General features: G+C 40.9%; 1 protein-coding gene across 3 annotated transcripts in view; it reads left to right on the top strand.

Moving 5' to 3' along the window:
* strip1 (striatin interacting protein 1) overlaps positions 1-23,664 on the top strand; it is a 127,145-nt gene that overhangs the window by 69,658 nt on the left and 33,823 nt on the right. For all 3 annotated transcript variants that reach the window (XM_041196357.1, XM_041196359.1, XM_041196358.1), the window contains 4 exons: positions 5,451-5,522; positions 8,032-8,106; positions 10,874-10,971; positions 11,570-11,696. In XM_041196357.1, the coding sequence (XP_041052291.1) occupies positions 5,451-5,522; positions 8,032-8,106; positions 10,874-10,971; positions 11,570-11,696 (372 nt within the window). The remainder of the gene's footprint in view (positions 1-5,450; positions 5,523-8,031; positions 8,107-10,873; positions 10,972-11,569; positions 11,697-23,664) is intronic.

Raw genomic sequence — 23,664 nt, 5'->3', positions numbered from 1 at the left:
AAAAATTAGAGTATGAGAGAAAGCTGGTAAATAATTTAAGATAGATAGTAAGAGTTTTATAGTTAAATAAGAAAAGAGTTAACATAGTGTGCATTGGTCCTACAGAGAGTGCGTCTAGGGAACTGATAATGAAAAGTAGGGAGATGGTGGATGAATTAAGCAGGTATTTTGCTTCAGTCTTCACTACAGAAGACACAAGTAACACCCCAGAAATAGCTGTAAATCAGGAAATGGGAGGGAGGAATTTGCGGAAAATTACAATCACCAGAGAAGTGGTATTGAGCAAATTGTTGGGCTGTGGGCTGACAAATCCCCAGGTCTGGTTGGACTTCACCCTAAGGTCTTAAAAGAAGTAGCTAGTGAGATGGTTGATACATTGGTTTTAATTATCCAAAATTCTCTAGATTCGGGGAAGGTTCCATTGGATTAGAAAAAAGCAAATGTAACTGCTTTATTCGAGAAGGGAGGGAGACATTGCAGGGAACTACAGACCAGTTAGCTAACATTTTCCCTATGACAGATGTTAGGCTATATCATGAAAATATAATTTTCATAATGTTATTGTAAAGGTAGGCTAATAGTGAGATTTAGATTAGTTTAATCTGTGTGGATGTGTGTGTGGGGGTTTTAATTTAATTGCAGACAGCTAGTCTGGAGCTTTTGAGTTATCAAAAGAGAAGTTAGGTTTGAAATGCTAAATACGTAAACATGGTTGAAGTTTTAGAATGAGAGGTGTGAGGAGCATTTGCATTTTTAGATAAACCAGAGTCGTGAATTTCAAAGAGTTGGAAAGGTGTTACACTGAGCCAATGGAGGCTAAGCCAGACAGTGTGCTTATTTTTCCTAAAGATCACTGATATGAGTACTATTAAAGATTTATTTTTTGGAAAAAGTTAAGTTGCAAAGACATATTGGAACAATGGAATTCACATTAAAAAGGGAGAAATTAATAAGGGAAATGAGGTTACGTATAAGGAGAAGGAATTCTAAGATCTAACAAGTGTGAAAAGCCTCCAGCCTGTATGTATCAAGTTGCTGTCTACAGGAACTGAAGCTGAGAAAACTGACTCTGAATATCACTGTACAGGGTATTGTGTGCTTTGTTTGTGTCTGTTGAAATCTATCTTACTTTTGCCTTAACGGAGGTGTAACTGATAGATTAATTAGAGAATTTAGAAGTTATCTTGGTCGTAATTTGTAGACCTAAATATGTGCTTAAAATCTTTTTTCTATTAATAGATGTTTAATTTTGTTTTGTAAAAATCCCCTAAGCCTTGATGGACTTAGTACTAATGAATTCAAGGCACACATCTCAAAATAAAAATAGAAATTGCAAAACAGTTGTGGCAGCTGTTTCAAGTTTCTCTCTGGGATTTGAGCAGCCCGACATTTACCTTCTGTTGTGTCATAACAGGCTGCTACTAAATATGTTAGAGCAGGGCACTTAGAAAAATTCAAGGCAATCAGACAGATTTAACATGGTTTTGTGAAAGGGATGTTATGTTTAATCAGTGTATTGGAATTCGTTGAAGGAGTCACGTATACCGTGGATAAATGAGAGCCAGTGGATGTATTGTACTTCGATTTCCAGAAGGAAATTTATAGGGTGGTACATCAAAGTTTATTGCGGAACATAAAAGCTCATGGTGCAGGGGTTAACATATTAGCACAGATAGAGGATTGGTTAGCTAACAGGAAACAAAAGGTAGCCATAAATGGGTCTTTCTGGTTGGCAGCACGTAACAAGTGGTGTGCCACAGGGATCAATGCTGGGGCCTCACCTTTTTACAATGTATATAAATGACTTGGTTGAAGGGACCAAAGGTATGGTTGCTAAATTTGCTGATGATAAAAAGATGGGTAGGAAGTACGTTGAGAAGAGGACACAAGGAGGCTACAAGGGTACATAAGTTAAGTGAGTGGGCAAAGATCTGGCAAATGGAGTATAATGTGGGAAAAGGTGAAATTGTCCATTTTGGCAGAAAGACCAAAAAGAAGCATATTATTTAAATGGTGAGAGGATGCAGAGGGACCTGGGTGTCCTAGTGTGTGAATCATAAAATGCTGGTATGCAGGTACAACAAACAGTTAGAAAGGTTAATTGACCATCCCTGGTTGCCCATGAGAAGGTGGTGCTGAGCTGCCACCTTGAACCGCTGCAGTCCATTTGGTGTAGGTACATCCACAGTACTGTTAGGGATGGAGTTCCAGGATTTCGATCTTGTGACAGTGAAGGAATGGCGATATATTTTCAAGTCAGGATGGTGGGGAACTTCAGGTGGTGGTATTCCCCTCCATCTGCTGCCCTTGTCCTCCTAGATGGTAGTGGTCATGGGTTTAGAAGGTGCTGTTCAAAGGAGCCTTGATGAATTCCTGCAGCACATAATTGTAGATGGCGCGCACTGCTGTTACTGTGCGTCAGTGGTGGAGGGAGTGAATGTTTGTGGATGTGGTGCCAATCAAGCTTTGTCCTGGACGGTGTCAAATTTTGAGTGTTGTGGGAGCCGCACTCATCCAGGCAAGTGGGGAGTATTCCATCACACTCCTGACTTGTGCCTTGTAGATAGTGGATAGGCTTTGGGGAGTCAGGAGGTGAATTACTCGCTGCAGGATTCCTAGCTTCGGACCTGCTCTTGTAGCCACAGTATTTAGATGGCTAATCCAGTTCAGTTTCTGGTCAATGGTAACCCCCCCATGATGTTGATAGTGGGGGATTCAGTGACGGTAGTGCCATTGAACATCAAGGGGTGATGGTTAAATTCTCTCTTGTTTGGAGATAGTCATTGCCTGGCACTTGTGTGGCGCGAATGTTACTTGTCAGTCCAAGCCTGGATATTGTCCAGGTCTTGCAGTATTTGGACATGGACTGCTTCAGTATCTGAGAAGTCACGAAAGGCACTGAACGTTGTGCAATCAGCAGCGAACATCCCCACTTCTGACCTTATGATGGAAGAAAGGTCATTGATGAAGCAGCTGAAGATGGTTGGGCCTAGGACACTACCCTGAATAACTCCTGCGACCAAATGGGTTTTTACAACAATTGGCATTGGTTCCATGGTCGTCATTAGACTTTTAATTCCAAATTTTTCTTGAAATCAAATTTCACCATCTGCTGTGACAGGATTCGAACCCAGGTCCCCAGAGCATTACCCTGGTCTGTGGATTACTAGTCCAGTGACAGTACCACTACATCATCGCCTCGGGTGTTAGTAGATTGTGTGTGACTGTTACCAAAAACAAATGCCGGATACCAGTAAATCCTACTATTATGTATACGACAATGATTTCCAGAGGCCATCCTTTTAAGAACAATTACAGCTAAAGTAGTAGAGAAGTTAACCAAATTTTTATAATCCATAACCGACATAGATTACTGGTAGATATCCAGTTGTATGAAAGTTCCAATGTTATGTCTAAATTTTTTCAAAACAGAATGAGCCGTTTGGGTATAAACCTGTAAAGCCTACAGCATATCATCCACAGACATAGGGAGCTTTAGAGAGATACCGTCAAACTCTCAAAACACTGATTAAAGCATATTGTCAGAAGCAACCCCATGATTAGGACAAAGGACTGGACCTTCTTTTATTTGCTACCCGAGATTCACTGAATGAATCTATTTATTTTAGTCCTTTTGAATTAATTTATGGACATGAGGTAAGAGGCCCTCTGAAATTAATCAAAGAAAGGTTTTTTAGGGCAGAAGGATGAATCCTCCATTAGATTTTGTGTCCATGTTCCAGAAACGGCTCACGGTAGCCTGCAAAGTGGTCGAGCCTTTTAAAAGATGAAAGAATGGGCAGATAATCAAGCTGCGACTCAAACATTGCAACCAGGGGATGAATTGTTAATGCTATTGTCTTTACAGGGGGAGCTTCTGAAAGCTCGGTTCAGTGGTCTGTACAATCTAATTGGGAGAGCTGGTAAAGTAAATTATTTGATAAGACACCCCAGATCATAGGAAAAAGAATCGGCTGTGTCATATCAATATGTTGAAACAGTACAAGGGAGGAGGATGAAAAGGAACAGGTAAGTCAAGTAGTGAGCACAGTGGAGAATGGAAGAGACAGTGAGAGTGAGGCAGAAGGGGCTTAGACAGTTCCCAAATTGAACCTCCTACTATCTGGTTAGCTAACACTGAAATATTAGGACAGACATCATATTTCATACCTAGAGACAGGACAACAAGATGATCTAATGAGGCTACTTAGAGAATTTAAAGGGACCTGTAGGGACAACCCAGGATGTACAACCTTAGCCATATATGATGTGGATGTAGGAGAATTCCCTCCTATAAAAGAGCATCCTTATCGCTTAGGGCTAGAGAAACACTTGGGTGAAAGCAGAGATCCAGTACATGTTGGAAAATCACCTCATTGAACCCAGCCAAAGCTGTTGGAGTTCCTCTGTTGTGTTAGTGCCTAAACCAGGTGGTTCAACAAGATTCTGTATGAACCACAGGCCAATGCAGTAACAAAAGCGGATTCCTACCCAATTCCTCGCTTGGAAGACTATTGACAGAGTTGGTAGTGCTATGTTTCTTACCAAATACATCTGTTAAAGGGATATTGGCAGGCCCCTTTAACACCCCAAGCTAAAGAAATATCAGCCTTTGTCTTGCCAGACAGTCTGTTCCAATACCGAGTGATGTCATTCGGGCTAAAAAAAAAACACCCCAGGAATATTTCAGGGATTAATGAACCAAGTAGTGGTGCGTGTTCCTAACTGCGTGGTTTATCTAGAGCATATTATCTAGAGCAAGGACAAGTGTTCCAAAGAACAATGAAAGTACAGGCATTGATGGAGTTCCCTGCCCCTAAAACTAAGCGGAAGATCATGAGATTTTTGGGGATGCACGGATTTTACCATAAATTTGTGCCAAATTTCAGTACTTACAGTTGCTTCACTGATGGACTTGTTACAAAAGGAAGCCAAGGTAGTGTGGACGGGAGAGTACCAAACACCTTTCGAAAAGCTGAAAGCAATTTTGATCACTGAACCAGTGCTGACTGCTCCAAATTTCACTAAACCCTTCAAAGTAGTAATTGATGCTAGTGACCTGGGGGTGGGTGCAGTCCTTTTACAAGAAGATGAATTGGCCAATGGATATTTTTCCAAAAAGCTGAATCAACACCAAAAAGGATACTCTACAGTGGAAGAGGAAACCCTGAGCTTGCTAATAGCTCTTAAATATTTTGACGTATATGTCTGCCATGGATATAGGGAGACACTGGTATACACTGATCACAACCCTTTAGCCTTTGTGGACAAATTTAAAAATCAGAATGCCAGACTATTTTGATGGAGTTTATTGTTGCAGCCTTATCGCTTAAAGATTTTTTCTCCCCACAATGTGGGCAATGCTGATGCTTTAACTCAAATTTAGTTTTGAAAACAGATGAACATATTTCTGCATTAGTGTATCAACTCATTGTTTATTTACCCTACAGCACAAATACATTTCAGTATCCGAGATTCAGATGAAGAAGGAGGAGGAATATCTGAAAAAGCCACTCTCTGCGGTATGGATTGTGCAGTTTCTAAATTGAAGTTAGCTCATGTCAGTTAGACGTAGAATTTTTAATATTAAATTGGGTTAAGTACATGGTGTACCTTCTGTGTAACATACTGTTCATCCTATAAAGTGTCCCTTACTTTACGTACAACATTCACTCTCTCCATTACCATCACACAATGACAGCTGTATGCACTATATACAAATGCACTGCAGTGACTGACCAAACCTTCTTCACCAGCACTTTCTGAACCTGCAGCCTCTTCCACCTAGAAGGACAAAAGCAGCTATGCCCACACCCCATGAAAAAATAAAAAATCAGCCTAATGGTAGCAGTGGGCAGCTTCTGGGGGCAATAATAGGAAATAAAATTAATATTCACCTGGATTAACAAGTGGCAGCTGGTTTTATAAAAGGCAAGCGATGTTTGACGTTTGAGCAAATAATGGAATGTGTTGATAAAAAGAGATGAGTAGAAGTTGTGAATAAGAATTTTTGAATATACTTATATTCAAACACCACTTTAATGTAATAAAATATCCCAAAGCGCTTCAGGGGAGTTATCTAAGATACTATATGAAAAATTATCTCACAATTGGGACTCTTGGGATTGGGAGTAATGTATTAGCATTGATTAAGGGATTGAAAACAGTGCCACAGGAATCAGCACTTGGGCCTCAGCTATTTACAATCCAAATTAGATGCAGTGGTTGAGTGTAATGTATGCAAGTTTGCTGTCGGTACAAGTAAGTGGTGAGGGTGCCGAGGGATATCGACAGATTGGATGTGTGGACAAGAACATGGCAGATGGAATACAGTGTGAAGTTATCAACTTTGCAGGAAAACTGAAAAAGGACGTTATTTTTTACACGTTGAGAGATAGGAAATGTTTGAATCCCAGAAAGTTAACATGCAGGTACAGCAAGCAATTAGGAAGACAAATAGTGTGTTAACTTTTATTTCAAAGGGATGGGACTATATAGGTAAATAAGTCTTAGTACAGGTTTGCAGGGCATTGCATTGCTGGGACCACACCTGCGATATTGCCTGTGGGTTTGGTCTCCTTACCTAAGGAAGGATATATTTGCCTTAGAGGGAGTTTCACCAGACGGCAATCCCCTTCCTAATCTCAGGGACCAATGTGAAGAGATTGAGTAGACTACACCTATATCCTCTGGAGTTTAGAAGAATGAGAAGTGATCTAATTGAAACATATAAAATTCTTAAGGCGCTTACCACAGTGGACACTGAGGAAATGTTTCCCCCCTCTGGGGAATCTAGAACATGGGTCAGAGTCTTGGATCAAGAGATTGACCATTTGGAACTAAGATGAGGAGAAATTTCTTCACTCAGAGTTGTGAATCTTTGGAATTCTCTACCCCGGAGAGCCTTGGATCCTCAGTTGTTAACTATTTTCTATATAAAGTTAATTAGATTTTTGGGTAATAAGGGAACTAAGGGGACAGTGCGTGACGGTGGAGTTCAGGAAGATGATCAGTCAGGCTCTTGTTGAATTGTGGTGCAGACTTGAAGGGCTATAAGGTACTCCAGCTTTTCTCTCAATGATCATATAAAATGTTCAGCATGTAGTGTGATCCATTTTTAAGATTGTTTATCCTATGATTGTTGCCTCTTTTACTTTGTACAGTGCATTCTGTTATATTGCTCATTCTTTACACTGCTTCTTGTGTGGAATTGTGCTTTTCGATTGTAAATTTACAAAATCGCTCCATTGTTTAAAAAAGGAAGTAGAAAGAAACTAGGTAACTGCAGACCTGTCTGTCAAACGTAACTTTGGGATATGACGAGAATTTGTCATTGGGGCATGATGTGCATTTGGGGAAGTAGGAGCACATCAGGTCAGCATGGATTTGTGAAGCAGAGGTTATGCCTGAGTAATCTAGTTGCATTTTTTAAGGAGATCTCTAACATGATGGTTAAGGAAGTGTCTGGATGTTGTCTACATGAATTTGCAGAGCCATTTGATAAGGTTCTGTAGAAAGGATTATTGGCAAAAATTAAAGTACTTGGAATTGGAGGCAACCTTGTGATTTGGTTGGAAATTGGTTGGGAGGTAGTATACAATCAGGATAAAGTGAAGGTATTCTGGTGGCTGTAACGAGTGACGTTCCCCAGGGATCTGTACTGGGACCTCAGCTTTTCTTTGTATATTTTGATGGAATGGATAACGGAGTAGATAGTTTCAGGTGGCACTGTTAGGAATAGCAAGGTATACAGATTGAAGCAGCAAGTTATAAAGAGACAGATTAAATAAATTGGGAAACCTGTGGCAATTGAGTTAAACAGGGAGAAATGTGAGATTGCCCACTTTGGATCCAAGAAAGACACATGAGAATCTTTTTGTAGTAAGAAAAATGAAAAAGCAAAGATTTGGACGCCACGTGCACAAAACACTCATAGCTAGTATAACAAACATAAAAAGCAGATCAAGTAAGTGACTGAAGTTGAAGACTTAATCGGAAAGTTATTTGTGGGATTTTTTTTCTTGTTTATAGGGGGATGAGGAGTTTGACCTGACACCTGCTGAAGTTCTGTACCAGGGTATACTACCCAGTCTACCTCAATACATGGTGAGCCTAAAGCCTTTTACAGTTATCTTCCTTTTTTGCGCAGAATTATTTGGAATATACAACACAAACAGGCCATTTGGCCGAACCATATTATGCTGGCATTTATACATCATTTGAGCCCCCTTCCATCCTTCTTCCTTTAACATATGTGTATCTAGTTTCCCCTTAAATGCATTTATACTGCTCACCTCAACTGCTGCCTTTTCAATTCTATCTAGAAATAAACCCTAGTGCTTGGTTTGCTTCTTATTGCCTTATTGACCTGCTTTGCTACACACTCCAAGACCCATTTGCTCCTCTACTTGATTTAGATTTTTATTTTCCAAGGAATATGTGACCTCCTTACTTTATTACCAAAATGTAAAATCATATGCTTGTGAACTTCATATTGAAATTAATTTCCAAATTATATGTCCGTTGTGCAAGTCTATTAATGATGTTATAATTTGTTGCTGTCCTCTTCAGTATTGACTATTCCCCCCAACAACTTGGTGTTACCCACCAACTTGGAAATTGTTTTCAGTGTCAAAGCTTAAATTAGTATAAATTATTAACAGTAGCTGTCCCAGCACTGATTGTTGTGGGACCCCACTTTCCACTTCTGCCACTCTGCATTATCTTATTATTTGAGTACCTTTTTATTCCTACTCTGTGCTTTCCATCTTACTACCAGCTAGCTATCCATTCTGCTATTTGACCCCTGACGCCACCTTATTAATTCGCCTATGATGGCACCTTATCAAAAGCTTTTATCAAAATCTCGATATATTACCCTGTCTATCTCTGTTATCCTTTCAAAGAATTCAATGAAGTTGGTGAAGCAAAATGTTCCTTTCTTAAATTGATGCTGAATATTGATTATTATTACTTGTTGTTTCTAGGTATCCTAGTTTCTCCTTTAGTAGGGATTCCTTATCACTGATGTGAAGCTAATTGGCCTACTTTTTTATTATTTGTTCATTGGATGTGGGCGTCACTGGCTAGGCCAGCATTTATCGCCCATCCCTAATTGCCCTTGTTCAGAGGGCAGTTAAGAGTCAACCACATTGCTGTGGGTCTGGAATCACATGTAGGCCAGGCCAGGTAAGGACGGCAGGTTTCCTTCTGTAAAGGACATTAGTGAACCAGATGGGTTTTTACAACAATTGACAATGGTTTCATGGTCATCATCAGACTTTTCAGTAAAAATCTGGAATTAATTCAAACTCCTTCATCTGCCATGGTGGGATTCAAAACCGGGTCCCCAACCGAGCCTCTGGAATACCAGTCCAGTGACAATATCACTAGGCCACCGCCTCCCTTATTCTCTAAACATGTACTATTTCCCTAAATATAGTTGTAAAGTTATCTATCTGCTGCTCACCTCACTACACCTTTTTCTAAAAAAATCGTTAAATATGCATAATGGTACCACTGCTATCTCTTTGCTAGATCATTTTAAAATGCACAGTTGCAATCTATTCAGATCAGGAGTTTTAAATTTGATCAGTTTATCTAATATTTCTCTTCGTACAAGCATTTCAAATGCATTTATATTGTTCTAATCATGCCTTTCAACTTCATGTCCACTAGATATGTGTCTGGTAAATACAGAAACAAAATTGTTGTTTAATATTTCTGCTATTTTGCTTTTGCATTGTGCGATTTTGCTCTCTTGCCTGTCCTTTGTGGCCTAATTCCTATCCTAACTTTTTAAAAATTATTTATGCACTTGCTGAATATTTTACTATTTAGTTTTATGTTCTTAATTAAATAATTTAATTTCTTAATTTCTCTTTGCCTTTTCTATTTGTATTTTTCACCCCTCTCCTAAATTCTTTGTTATTCTCCCTTATGCTCTGCCCTGTTGTCCATGCTTCATCATCAGACTTGGTCAATGTACATTTTAGTCTTCTCACTAGGAAATATATATATGTATATATATATAAAGCTGTGGACAGTAGCTCATTGTCCATGATTAAAGCAGTGGAAATGGAGCGTTTTGTTCAGAGAGATTAAAAGATTGGGAGCAGCAAATAAAACAATTTCAAACTATAATGTAAAAGGTTTGAATTATTTCTGATATGTTTGAAAAACTAAGATTTAACACCCAGACCAGGTTGAAACAAAAATGCTGGTGAATGTCAGAAATCTGAAAATAAAATGTACGCGTCTGTCAGTACTTGGAAGGATTTGTCATTTATATGTAACCCTTCGTCAGAACTGAACATTATCTTGCCTAGGTGCTAATTTACCTAACCTGCACTACCAGCACATCTAGTCTGTGAATAATGTAGGTTTTACTTTGCAATAGTTCTACCTGCTTGGGAGATGTTAAATACAGGCCATAGTCCAAGAATGGAAAATAGATTTTTTCTAAGCTCCTGATTTCCCAAAGGCAGTTGAGTGAAGTGTCCAGAGTGGTAGAGTTGTACTCAGCTGTCAACCCTGATTGATTGCACTCCAGGGATGATGGTCCCCATTACCATCAGGTCTTAAGCAATGTTCCCTTTAAGCCATGCAGCACACGTGAAACCAGCTCTGTGGGCTGCACACAAGGCAGCCTCTTTAAGCTATTGCTCATGTGGTTGCCATGTGTTTTGTTCAGTATTCAATAATCATTGTCTGCAGTTAGTCCTATAAAATTTCAATTCATTTCACTGTCAGATTTTTGTTCAGCAACTAATTGTGTTTTTTTGGAAAAAGTATCTAAGATGCAAGCCTTTTTAGAAGAAAAAAAACTAAGATATTTTCTTCATGAATCTCTACCTTCAACTCTTCTCCATAGATTGCTTTACTTAAGATCCTTCTGGCTGCAGCCCCGACTTCAAAAGCAAAGACAGACTCGATCAACATTCTTGCTGATGTTTTACCAGAAGAAATGCCGTAAGTATCTCCTTCCTTTTGAAACTAGGAACTTTAAAATCCCACTTATTAGATTATTTTACTGTTTTCACTAAACTATTGAACCTAATTTCCATGGAGTGGAAAGACTAGGAACCAACTGGAAGTAACTTCGTGAAAATTATTTTCATCTATTAGATTGCAACTTTTGAAGTTAGCTTGGTAAATTATGCTCAGGTAGTTTAAGAACTTGTTCTGTGGCAGAGCTGCACTTAATCAATACTTCAGATGCTATAAACCTTGAAATATAAACAGGAATTAGTGGAAATACTCAATAGGTTAGGCAGTATCTGTGGAGAGAAACAGAGTTAATGTTTCAGGTAGCTGATCTTTCATCATCAATCTGAAACATTAATTCTGTTTCCCTTCACAGATGCTGCCTGACCCCTGCAGAGTATTTCCGGCATTTTTTGTTTTTATTGCACTTAGTCAAATCCTGTTTCCTGTCAGACCTCTTTCTCATTTGCACTCCTACCTTTATCCTAGCAATTTTCTTTCTTGTCTCTTCATCTTCTGTTACACAAGTGACTTTATTACCTCATGGTGCAATAATGCAGTGATGTGCTCTTTATCCTTACAGTACCACAGTGCTACAGAGTATGAAGCTGGGAGTAGATGTCAACAGACACAAAGAGATCATCGTAAAAGCAATTTCCGCTGTTTTGTTACTGTTACTTAAGCACTTCAAACTCAACCACATCTATCAAGTAAGTAATGCTGTTATGTTAACTAAGTAATCCATTAATTTTGGTAGTGAGAAGTTTATGGAAAGTTTTGTTCAGCATGCAATATTTTTGCCCTAACTATTTGCTTCCACTCCAACTCTTCCAAAGGCATCAATTCATTACTAGAGTCCCAGCCACTGATTTACCAGTGGAATCTCATGCACGTGGTCATGTTCATGTGTGAGCCTTATTTGAGGGTAATAAGCCCAATTAGATCATCATCTCATCCTTAGCTGTACGTGAGTACTTGACAATGAGTCAGTGTTAAATCAGGAGTAGAGACCATGCAGTATTTTGCCTCTTACCTAGGGGCTTCAAAGGCAATTGTAGCCCTGTTACCTGGTTGAGGAACTCAGCACAGCTTTGAGTCGAACCTGGATTTTTCTGGTTCACGTTCGCCAGGTAAGTTCATTGAGCTGTGTACGCGAATTTATTGCTTGTGCTGTTAACAACTTAACTGCTTCGCTTTTAAAGCTCATGATGATTGTTTCCACTGTTTCTGAAAGGGCATTTTTTGTCAGCATAATATGGTAGGAACTGGAGTAGGTTATCCGACCTTTGAACCTGCTCCACCAATCAGCAAAATCATGGCCAGTCTTCTACCTGAAATCCACCTTCTTGCACATCCCTATATCCCTTAATTCCCTTAATATCCAAAAACCTATTGACCTCTGACTTGATAATTGAGCGTCCACAAGTGACTGAATTAGAGAATTGAAAAGGCTTATAACTCTTTGAGTGAAGAAGTTTCTACTCATCGCAGTCTTAAATGGCTGACCCCCATATTCTGAGACTGTGATTGTTCTTGATTTCCTATTTTATAAAAATGTATTCACGGGGTGTGGGCTTCGCTGGCTGAGCCAGCTTTTATTGCCCATCCCTCGTTGCCCTTGAGAAGGTGGTGGTGAGCTGCCTTCTTGAACAGCTGCAGTCCATGTAGTGTAGGTAGTTATTTGATTCACCAGGACACTGGTCCCAGCAAGCTTCAAGTGAAACCCGTCCCACCGGAACAGCTCCCTTCTATCCAAGTACTGGTGCCAGTGCCCCATGAGCTGACACCCATTCCTCCCACACCAATATCTGAGCCATGCATTTAACTGCTTGACTTTATTTACCCTATGCCAGTTTGCCCTTGGTTCAGGTAGCAATCCCGAGATTTTTACCTTGGAAGTTCTGCTTTTTAATTTAGCTCCTAACTGTTCAAATTCTTTAGCAGAACCTCCTTTCTAGTCCTATCAATGTCATTTTTACCAACATGGACGACAACAACTGGATCCCTCCCCTTACGCTCCAAGTTCCTCTCTATACCTGAGGAGGTGTCCTTAGCCCTGGCACCGGGCAGGCAACACAGCCCTCGTGCCTCACGCTCCCGGCTGCAGAGAACAGTATCTATCCCGCTAATTATGCTGCTCCCTCCCACTACTACACTCCCATTCCCTGCGCCCACTTGAATAGCTCTCTGTACCACGGTGCCATGGTCAGTTTGCTCATCTTTCCTGTTGTCTCCACTCTTGTCTGCACAGCTTGCAAGAACCTTGGACAGTTGCAGGGGCTGAGGCTCCTCAAACGCTACCCCCTGGGGTCCCCACACCCGCTTCACACTCTCCTGTCCCTACTCACAGACCAAATTTGTATTATCTAATCTGAGAGGTGTGACCGCCTCCTGGAGCAAAACCTCCAGGTAACTTTCCCCCTCCCTGATGTGGCGCAATGTCTGCAGCTCGGACTCCAGCTCTTTAACTTGGATCTGAAGTTCCTTGAGCTGCAAACACTTGGTACAGATGTGTTCGCTCTGGATCACCTGAGTGTCCAGCAGCCCCCACATGCTGCTATCGTATTTTATTCAATTTATTAATTAATTACTTTAGTTTCTCCGCTCTTATTATACACCCCAGTATCGATCTTATACTTAACAAGCTATCTTTAAGAAAAAGAGGAAAAAAAATGCTGGAGATCTAAGCACAAACTAAAGACCTTACTTTTACTTTAAGACTGGAAATACTCCCCAATCTTACCCACCAATCACTTGCTCTCTGCGGTTTTTTTCCCCCTCGTGTTCTTTAATGGTCCCACGCTCTTCTCGCATTCTCTCACTGTTGGACCCCACTCCTCTCGCACTCGCTCCCTGAAAATGACCATGCTGTTTCTCTCTCACTCTTGTGCTGTAAATTACCTCACTGTTTCTCTTACACTCCTCACCCTGTAAATGGCCCCATTGTTTCTCTCTCATACTCACTCTAAAATGGCGGTGTTCCCATCTATCTGCTGCCCTTGCCCTTCTAGATGGCGTGGATTTGGAAGGCGCTGTTGAAGGAGCCTTGGTGAATTCCTGCAGCGCATCTTGTAGATGGTACATACTGTGGCTACTTGCGTTGGTGACGGAGGGAGTGACTGGCACCACATCCATTAACCATCAAGCGGGCTGCTTTGTCCTGGACAGCGACAAGCTACTTGAGTGTTGTGGGAGTTGCACTCACCCAGGCAAGTGGGGGAGTATTTCCATTACACTCCTGGCTTGTGCCTTGCTGATGGTGCATAGGCTTTGGGGAGTCAGGAGGTGAGTTACTCATCACAGGATTCCTGGTCTCTGATCTGCTCATGTAAACACAATATTTATATGGCAAGCCCAGTTCAGTTTTTGGTCAATGGTAACCCCCAGAAGATTGATTGTGGGGGATTTAGTGATGGTAATGCCATTAAATGTGTGACTCATACTTGCCAATCGTCAGCCCAAGCCTGAATATTGTCCAGGTCTTGCTACATTTGGACATGGACTGCTTTAGTATCTGAGGAGAACGTGAATGCTGGTGAACATTGTGTCATCATCAGTGAACATCCCCACTTCTGACCTTATGATGGAAGCAGCTGCAGATGGTTGGGCTGAGGACACTACTCTGAGGAACTCCTGCAGTGATGTCCTGGAGCTGAGATGACTGACCAACCATCTCCCTTTGTGCTAAGTATGACCCCAACCAGAGGAGAGTTTTCCCCCTGGTTCCCATTAACTCCAGTTTTGCTAGGGCTCCTTGATGCCAGACTCTATCAAATGCTGCCTTGATGTCAAGTGCAGTCATACCTCACCTCAGGAGTTAAGCTCTTTTGTCCATATTTGAACCAAGGCTGTAATGAGGTCAGAAGCTGAGTGGCCCTGGTGGAACCCAAACTGGGTGTCAGTGAGCAGGCTATTACTAAGCAAGCGCTGCTTGATAGCACCGTTGATGACCTCTTCCATTATTTCACTGATTATCAAGAGTAGTCTGAGTAATTGCCCGGTTGGATTTGTCCTGTTTTTTTGTGCATAGGACATACATAGGCAATTTCCCATATAGCTGAGTAGATGCCAGTATTGTAGCTGTATTGGAACAGATTGGCTAGGGGCGCAGCAAGTTTTGGAGCACAAGCCTTCAGTACTATTGCTGGAATATTGTTAGGACCCATATCCTTTGCAGTTATTAGTGCCTTCAGCCATTTCTTGATATCACATGGAGTGAATCAAATTGGCATCTGTGATGCTGGGGACCTCCAGAGGAGAACGAGATGATTCATCCACTCGGCACCTCTGGCTGAAGATTGTAGTAAATGCTTCAGCCTTGCCTTTTGCATTGATGTGCTGGCCTCCTCCATCATTGAGGATGGGGATATTTGTGGAGCCTCCTCCTCCAGTGAGTTGTTTAATTGTCCCCCACCGTTCATAACTGGATGTGGCAGGACTGCCGAGCTTGGATCTGATCCATTGGTTGTGGGATCGCTTAGCCCTGTCTATCACTTGCTGCTTATGCTGTTTATCCAAAAGCAAAAGCACATAAGTAGTCCTGTGTTATAGCTTCACCAGGTTGACACCTCATTTTTAGGTATGCCAGGTGCTGTTCCTGGCATGCCCTCCTGCACTCTTCTTTGAACCAGGGTTGATCCCCTGGCTTGATGGTAATGGATATGCCAGGCCATAAGGTTACAGATTGTATTAGAGTACAGTTCTGTTGCTGTTGATGACCCATAGCGCCTCATGGATGCCTAGTCTTGAGTTGCTAGATCTGTTCGAAATCTATGCTATTTACCATGGTGGCAATATCACGCAACACGATGGAGGGTACCCTCAATGTGAAGACGAGTCTTTGTCTCCACAACGACTCTGATCACCACAGTGATACCCAGGGATGGTGATGGTGGTGTCTTGGACATTATCTGTAAGGTATATTTCCATGACTATGTCAGGCTGTTGCTTGATTAAACCTTGAGACAGCAATGTTAGCAAAGGGCTGAGTTTCCCATTGTCATTTCTGGTGACTATCTCAGTCTCATTCTTTTTTTTGTGACTCTGTCGCAGTTTGTTACCACTGACTGGCTTGCTAGGCCATTTCAGAAGGCATTTTACATGGAGTCACATGTAGGCCAGACCAGATAAGAATGACAGATTCCTTCCCAAAAGGACATTTGTGAACCAGATGGATTTTTATAACAGTTGGTCATCATCAGATTGTTAATTCCAGATTTGTATTGAATTCAGATTCCACCATCCGCTGTGGCGGGGTTCAAACCCGGGTCCCCAGAGCATTGGATTACTAGTCCAGTGACAATACCACTACGCTATCGCCTCCTCTTAGCATTTTCTCAGCATCTACCTTTTCAAACCCCTTTCAATTAGATCACCTTCATTCTTCGAAACTCCATGGAATTTAGGGCTAGTCTATTCGATCTCTCCTCATGCAATAATCCCCTCAACCTCGGAACTAGTCTAGTTGAAACTTTGTTCCACTCCCTGTAGGGAAATTATATTCTTCCTTGGGTAAGGAGACCAAAACTGCGCACACTACTCCAGCTGTGACCTTACATAATTGTAGTCAGACCCCTTTACTCTTATACACCCATCTCTTTGTAACAAAAACTAACATACCATTTGCCTTCCTAATTACTTGCTGTACCAATATGTTAACTTTGTGATTCATGTATGGACCCTATATCCTAATGCACATTTTTTCCCAGTCTCTCTCTCTCTTCAAAAAAAATAATTTTTTAAGAGTTTTTTCTACTAAGATGGTAACTTCACGTTTGGTCGCAAAGTATTCCATCTGCTGCGTTCTTTTCCACCTACCCACCCTCGCTGTATCCCTATGCAGCATGTTTGCATCTTCCACATAGCTTCCTTTCCACTTAACTCTGTATCGTTAGAAAACTTCGATATGCCACACTTAAGTCTCTCATTTAAGTCAGTAATTTAGCTATCAAATAGCTGAGGCCCAAATAATGACCCTTGCAGAACCTGCTAGTTACAGCCTGTCAAGTTGAAAGTTACCCCCTATTTCTACTGTTTTACGTCCATTAACCAATCCACAGTCAATGCTAGTATTTGCCCCCAATTCCATGAGTCTTAATTTTGTGTAATAACCTCTCGTATGGCATCTTATCAATTGCTTTTTGAATATCTAAAATTGCTGCATTTACTGATTTCCTCTTATTCATCTTATTGATTACATGTTCAAAAGACTATAACAGATTTAACTGACAGAATTTCCCTCCCATAAATCTTTGATTCTGCTTGATCATATTGTGAATTTTTAATTGCCCTATTACCACTCTCCTAATAATAGATTTTAGGGTTTTGCCTATTGCTAATCTTAGGCTAACTGGTCTACAGTCGTTTGTTTTCTCTCTCTCCTCCTTTCTTATATGGCCACATCCCACAAATGAATAAAAAAACTAGCCCTGCATTAAAAAGAATCCAAACCTTTTCCTTTATCCTGTTTATGGTGGCCCTAAATTTATGTCTCACTTACCAAAGGAAATAAACTTCCCAGATTACCATATTAAAAGCTTACAATTTTGAGCACCTTTAACAAGCTTCCTCCTAACCATCTCTGCTCCAGGGAAGTGAGCCCCAGTGTCTCTGGTCTCTCCTCATAACTTAAACCCTCATCCCTGGGGTCATAGTGAACTTCTGCATCCTCTTCACGACAAGTTTTCCTGACGTTAGATGCCCAGAACACCACCTAACTGCGGCTTAACTAATGATTTATAAGACTCAGCATTATTCCTTCGCTTTTAAACTCCACACCCAACTCATAAAATCTGGTAGTTACTTTACTGGACAGCCACCTAGAGGTAATCAGTTTAAATTCCTCTATAGCTTGTTGGGGAAATTGAACACTCAGAATTTGATAGTTTGTTGCTAACACCAGAAAAATGGCCATGAAAATTGCTGGATTGTTGTAAAAACACAACTGGTTAACTTGGTCCTTCGGGGAGGGAGCCTGCTACACCTAGTTCCACACAAATGATTGACCCAATGCTGTCAACTTAACTGGGGATGGACAATAGGAAATGCAGCAACCAATTTGTGCGTAACGAGCACCCCTGTAATAATAATCTTTTTTTAATAACGTTGAGCAAGTGGTAAATATTGGCTAGGACACAGGAATAATTTCCTGCTGTTCTTGGAACCATATGAAGATAGGTAGGAAAGCACCTTGTGAGGAGGTTACAAAGAGTCTACAAACGGCTAAATGAATGAACAAAGATTTGGCAGATGAAATAAAATGTGGGAACCTGGAGGTTGTCCACTTTGGCAGATAGAAAAGTAGAATGCAATTTAAATGGAGAGACACCATAGGATAGCAATCCGGGTATCCACATACATGAATCACAAAAAGTTAGCATGCAGGTACTGCAAGCTATTAGGAAGGCAAATGGACTGTTGACCTTGATTGCAAGGAAGATGGAGTACAAAAGCAAGTCCTGTTGTGGAATTGCCACAACTGTTCAGGGCAGTTGGGAGACCACATCTATTGTACTGTGTACAGTTTTTGTCTCACTATTGAAGAAAGGGTATAATCGCATTGGAGGCAGTTCGAAGTGCACAAGAACATAAGAAATAGGAACAGGAGTAGGCCTTTGACACTGCCCTGAGCCACAGGGATCAGTGCCGGGACCCCAACTGTTTACAATTCATGTAAACGGCTTGGATGAAGTGATTAAAGGTATGGTTGCCAAACGTGCTGATGACCCAAAAATAAGAAAGTAAGTTGTGAAGAGGACATAAGGAGGCTACAGACATATGTAGATAGGTTTAGTGCATGGGCAAAGATATGGCAAATGTGGTAAGTGTTATGACACAATAGTTGGTAAAGGCTGGTATTTAAAATCCCAGAGGGAAATTTAAAACAACTGTCATAACCTATATATTAATCGGTATGTCTGAGAAATTCAGGAATATTCACTAAATTCAGTAATAAGACCACCAGTTCTCGAGAGGTTTTAATATCAAACTAAATGAGACCTTTATTAATTTACAATAAGTTAAACATATACACATGGCTACAAATTACTACTATCATAACTTCTAACAAATTCCCAAATTAATCTCCACTAAGGCAACAATAAACAATGGACTGAACCAGACACCAGGCAAAGCATTTTCACCTTAAGAATTCAAAATGAGGCTCCTTTCAATTTGGTTCCTTAGCAGACAGTTGTAGGCTTACAGCTGCTCTGATGTTACATGACTCTGCTGTACACACACAAAGTTGCTTTCTGTTATACCCAGCACTTTTCTTTGAATGTAAGTTCTCATTGTATCACCAGCCCTTTGAACTCCTTCCATAGTACCAATTTAATATAAACATTGCTTGATGTCTCCTAGCTAGGTGCAAGATTTCACTCCCACTCTTGAATGCTCTATTCAACATATTGCAAATGTACCTCTACCTCTGTTTACATCTCAAAACTACTATACCTCAAAGCAGCCAGACTAGCTGGCTTTAATCCAATTAAGACACACACAGACACACCCACAGACTAAACCTCTATTTAAAAAAATAATTTCCAATAACGTTATATACACTAATGACAGTAAACAAGAGAGAGTTCCAAAGACATACAGCCCTTTGAAAGGACAAAATTCTCTTTTATCTCTGCTTTAAATGCCTTATTTTTAAATATGACCCCTAGTTCTCTATTCTTCCACAAGGGGAAACATCCTTTCCACGTACAGCCTGTCAAGATCCCTCATGATCTTAAAGGTTTCAATCAAGTTGCCTCTTACTCTTCCAGAATCCAGCAGATACAAGCCTAGCCTATCAACCTTTCCTCATTAGACAACCCACCCATTCCATGTATTAGTCTAGTAATTCTTCTCTGAACAGCTTCCAATGCATTTCCTTTCCTAAATAAGGAGACCAATACGGTACACAGTACTCTAGATGTGGCCTCATCAATGCCCTGTACAACTGAAGTATTACCTCTTTACTTTTGTATTCAATCCCCCTTGCAATAAACGATAACTTTCTATTAGCTTTCCTTATTACTCCCTGCATCTGCATATTAATCTTTTGTGATCCATGCAATGGGACACCCAAATCCCTTCAGCTGTTCCTTGAAATCACGTGGAGTGAATCAAATTGGCTGAAGACTGGCATCTGTTATGTTGGGGACCTCAGGAGGAAGCCGAGATGGATCATTCTTTTGGCACTTCTGGCTGAAGATGGTTGCAAATGCTTCAGCCTTGTCTTTACGCTGATGGACTGGGCTCCCCCATCCTTTAGAATGGGGATATTTGTGAAACCTTTTCGTTCAGCTAATTGTTTAATTGTCCACCACAATTCCTGACTGGTTGTGGCAGAACTGCAGAGCTTGGATTTGATCCATTGGTTTTGGGATCACTTAACTCTATCTATTGCATGCTGCTTCTGCCGTTTGTCATGCAGGACTTGACAGGATTGGGATTAATTTTGTCATGCGGAGGTTTGCTGGTGCTGTTGGGGAGGGTTTAAACTAGATTGGCAGGGGGGTGGGAACTTTAGGGGAACTTTAGGAGTGCAGAGGAGAAAAAACGGCAGTGGGAAGTAGTAAAGTATCAACTGATAACAAGGACGTATCAGAGAGTAATATCAAGATAGATAGAATACTTGGAGAGTTTGATAGAATTAGAGTATGCAATAGTGAACCATTACATGGGGTCAGAATGAGGGGGAAAGTAAAAAAGCCTAAATCAGGGCTAATGTGCATGTATGTGAATGCCCAAAGTGTGATTAATAAGATTGCTGAACTGCTGACACAGGGCTGACAAAAGGAATTATGATATTGCCAAAACAGAATCCTGGCTCAAAGAAGGGCAGGACTGGTTGTTAAATATTCCTGGGTACAAGGTGTTTAGGAGAGACAGGAAAAGAAGAAAAGTAGGGAGGTGGAGTGGAGTGGCAATATTGCTTAAAGATGGCATTACAGCACTGGAGAGAGAAGATGTTCCAGAAGGGTCAAGGAATCTCTGGTAAGGAATGAAAAAGGTGGACTAACATTGATTGTTGTAGTATATAGATCACCATCTAGCGGAAGGGAGGTGAAGAAACAAATTTGTAAAGAAATTATAGAGACACACAAGAATTATAGAGTAATCGTAAGGGGGAATTCAATTTTTCAAATCTAGACTGGGATAAGAATTGTACAAAGGGACGAGAGTTCCTGGAATGTGTTCAAGATAATTTTCTGCAGCAGTGTATTTCCAGTCCAATGAGAGGAAATGCAGTTTTGGACCTGGTTCGGGGGAATGAGTTGGCCCAAGTGGATCAAATAGCAGCGGGTGAGCCTCTACGGGACAGTGACCATTGTATCATAAGGTTTAGGTTAGCCATGGAGAAGGATAGGGAACGATCCAGAGCAGGGATATTTAATTGGGGGAAAGCCAACTTCCATAGGATGAAAATGCATCTGAGTCAAATGAGTTGGAATCAAATGTTGGCAGAAAAGACAGTGGCTGACCAATGGATCACATTTAAAGAAAAAGTCTTGCAGGCAATGTCAAAGTATATTTCCTTGAAGGGGAAAGGTAAGACAAATAAACCCAGAGCCCCCTGGATGATGAGAGAGGTAGAGGTAAAGGTGAAAAGGAAGAATAGAAGTAAAGATGAAAAGAAGAAGTGTGCATACGACAGATGTCAGGTGGAAAATGCAATGGCAAATCATCCTGAATATAGAAGGACCAGAGGGGAAGTGAAGAAACTAATAAGAAAAGTAAGGAGAGAGTATGAAAAAAGGCTGCCAGCAAACATAAAAGGGAATCCCAAGGTCTTCTATAAGCAAAATAATAAAAGGGTGATAAAAGAATAGGGCCAGTTTGGGACAAAAAAGGACACTTGCATGTGGAGGCTGGAGAAATAGCGTAGGTGTTGAACGAGTACTTTGCACCTGTCTTTGCAAAGGAGAAAGATGCTACCCAGGCCGAGGTGAGAGAGGAGGTGACTTGTACACTAGATAAACTTACAATTGAGAGGAAGGTGGTGTTGGAAGGGCTATCTTTACTTAAAATAGATAAGGTACCAGGGCCGGATAAGATGCATCCAAGTGTACTAAGGAAAGTGAGAGTGGAAATTGCATAGGCACTAGTGATCATCTTCCAGTCTTCCTTAGACACAGGGGAGGTTCCAGAGGACTGGAGAACTGCGAATGTTACACCCTTTTTCAAAAAGGGGTGCAAGGATAAAGTTGGCAACTACAGACCAGTCAGTTTGACCTCAGTGGTAGGGAGACTTCTGAAAAGTATTGTACAGGATAAAATCAAGTACAGGATAATTAAGTAAAGCCAGCGTGGATTCGTTAAGGGTAAATCATGTTTAACTAACTTGCTGGAGATTTTTGAGGCGGTAACAGAGCAGGTGGTAAGGGAAACGCTGTTGATATGGTGTATATGAATTTTCAAAAGACATTTGATACAGTGCCACACAACAGACTTGAGCAAAGTTCTGGGTTATGGATAAGAAATTGGCTGAGTGGCAAGAAACAGTAGTGATAAATGTTTGTTTTTCAGATTGGAGGAAGGTTTGTAGTGGAGTTCCCCAGGGGTTAGTGTTGGGACCCTCGCTCTTCCTAATTTATGTTAATGACCTAGACTGTGGTACGCAGGGCATGATTTCAAAGCTTGCAGATGATACGAAGATTGGAAATGTCATCAACTGTGATGGGGGTAGTCTTGAATATCAAAAAGACATGGATATGTTGGTGGATTGGGCAAACAAGTGGCTGATGAAGTTCAGTGTAGAGAAGTGTGAGGTGATTCATTTTGGTGGGACAAGTATGGTGAGACAGTCCCAAATAAAGGGAGAGCCTCTCAGAGGTGTAGGAACAGAGGGACCTCGGTGTGTATGTACATTGGTCATTGCAGATAGGGCATGTTGAGAGAGCAGTTAATAAAGCATTTACTACTTTAGGGTTTATTAATAGTACAAGAGTAAGGAGGTCATATTGAACTTGTATAAGACACTAGTTAGGTCTCATCTGGAGTACTGCATCATTCTTGAGGAAGAATGTGAAGGCTTTGGAAAGAGTACAGAGGAGATTCACAAGAATGATTCCAGGGATAAAGAACTGTAGCTATGAGGATAGATTGGAGAGGTTGGGACTTTTTTCCTTGGAGAAAAGAAGGCTGAGAGGAGACTTGATAGAGGTATTCAAGATCCTGAGGGTATGGACAGGGTAAATAGTGAGAAACTGTTCCCACTCAAGAGAACATCAAGAACTAGAGGGCACAGATTCAAAATAATTGGTAAAAGGAGTAAATGTGATGTGAAGACAATTTTTTTCACCGAGAGGGTGGTTGGAATCTGGAACAAACTTCCTGAAAAGATAATGGAGGCAGGTTTGACCGAGGTATTCAAAAGGGAATTGGATTGCTACCTGAAAAGAGAGTGTGCAAGGTTACGGGGATAAGACGGGAGAGTGAGACTAGGTGGAATGCTCTTTCAGAGTGCGAGTACAGACTCGATGGGCTGAATGTCCTCCTGCACTGTAAGCATACTGTACTGTGATTTTGCTACAGAGGAATGCTGTGCCTCATTAACCGGTTCTTTCTCTGATCAGCGTTGGCTCCAATAGATTATGGTAACCTCCTTTGTTTTAAATTAAAACCTGATATCCAGGTTTTTCTTTAGTTTTCCATCCCTTGTGTTCTCACTTTTTTTCTAGACGT

The sequence above is a fragment of the Carcharodon carcharias genome, chromosome 9, assembly GCF_017639515.1.
Source record: "Carcharodon carcharias isolate sCarCar2 chromosome 9, sCarCar2.pri, whole genome shotgun sequence".
Taxonomy (NCBI): domain Eukaryota; kingdom Metazoa; phylum Chordata; class Chondrichthyes; order Lamniformes; family Lamnidae; genus Carcharodon; species Carcharodon carcharias.
The sequence above is the reverse complement of the archived record's forward strand: the minus strand, read 5'-3'. Positions and strand labels throughout refer to the sequence as shown.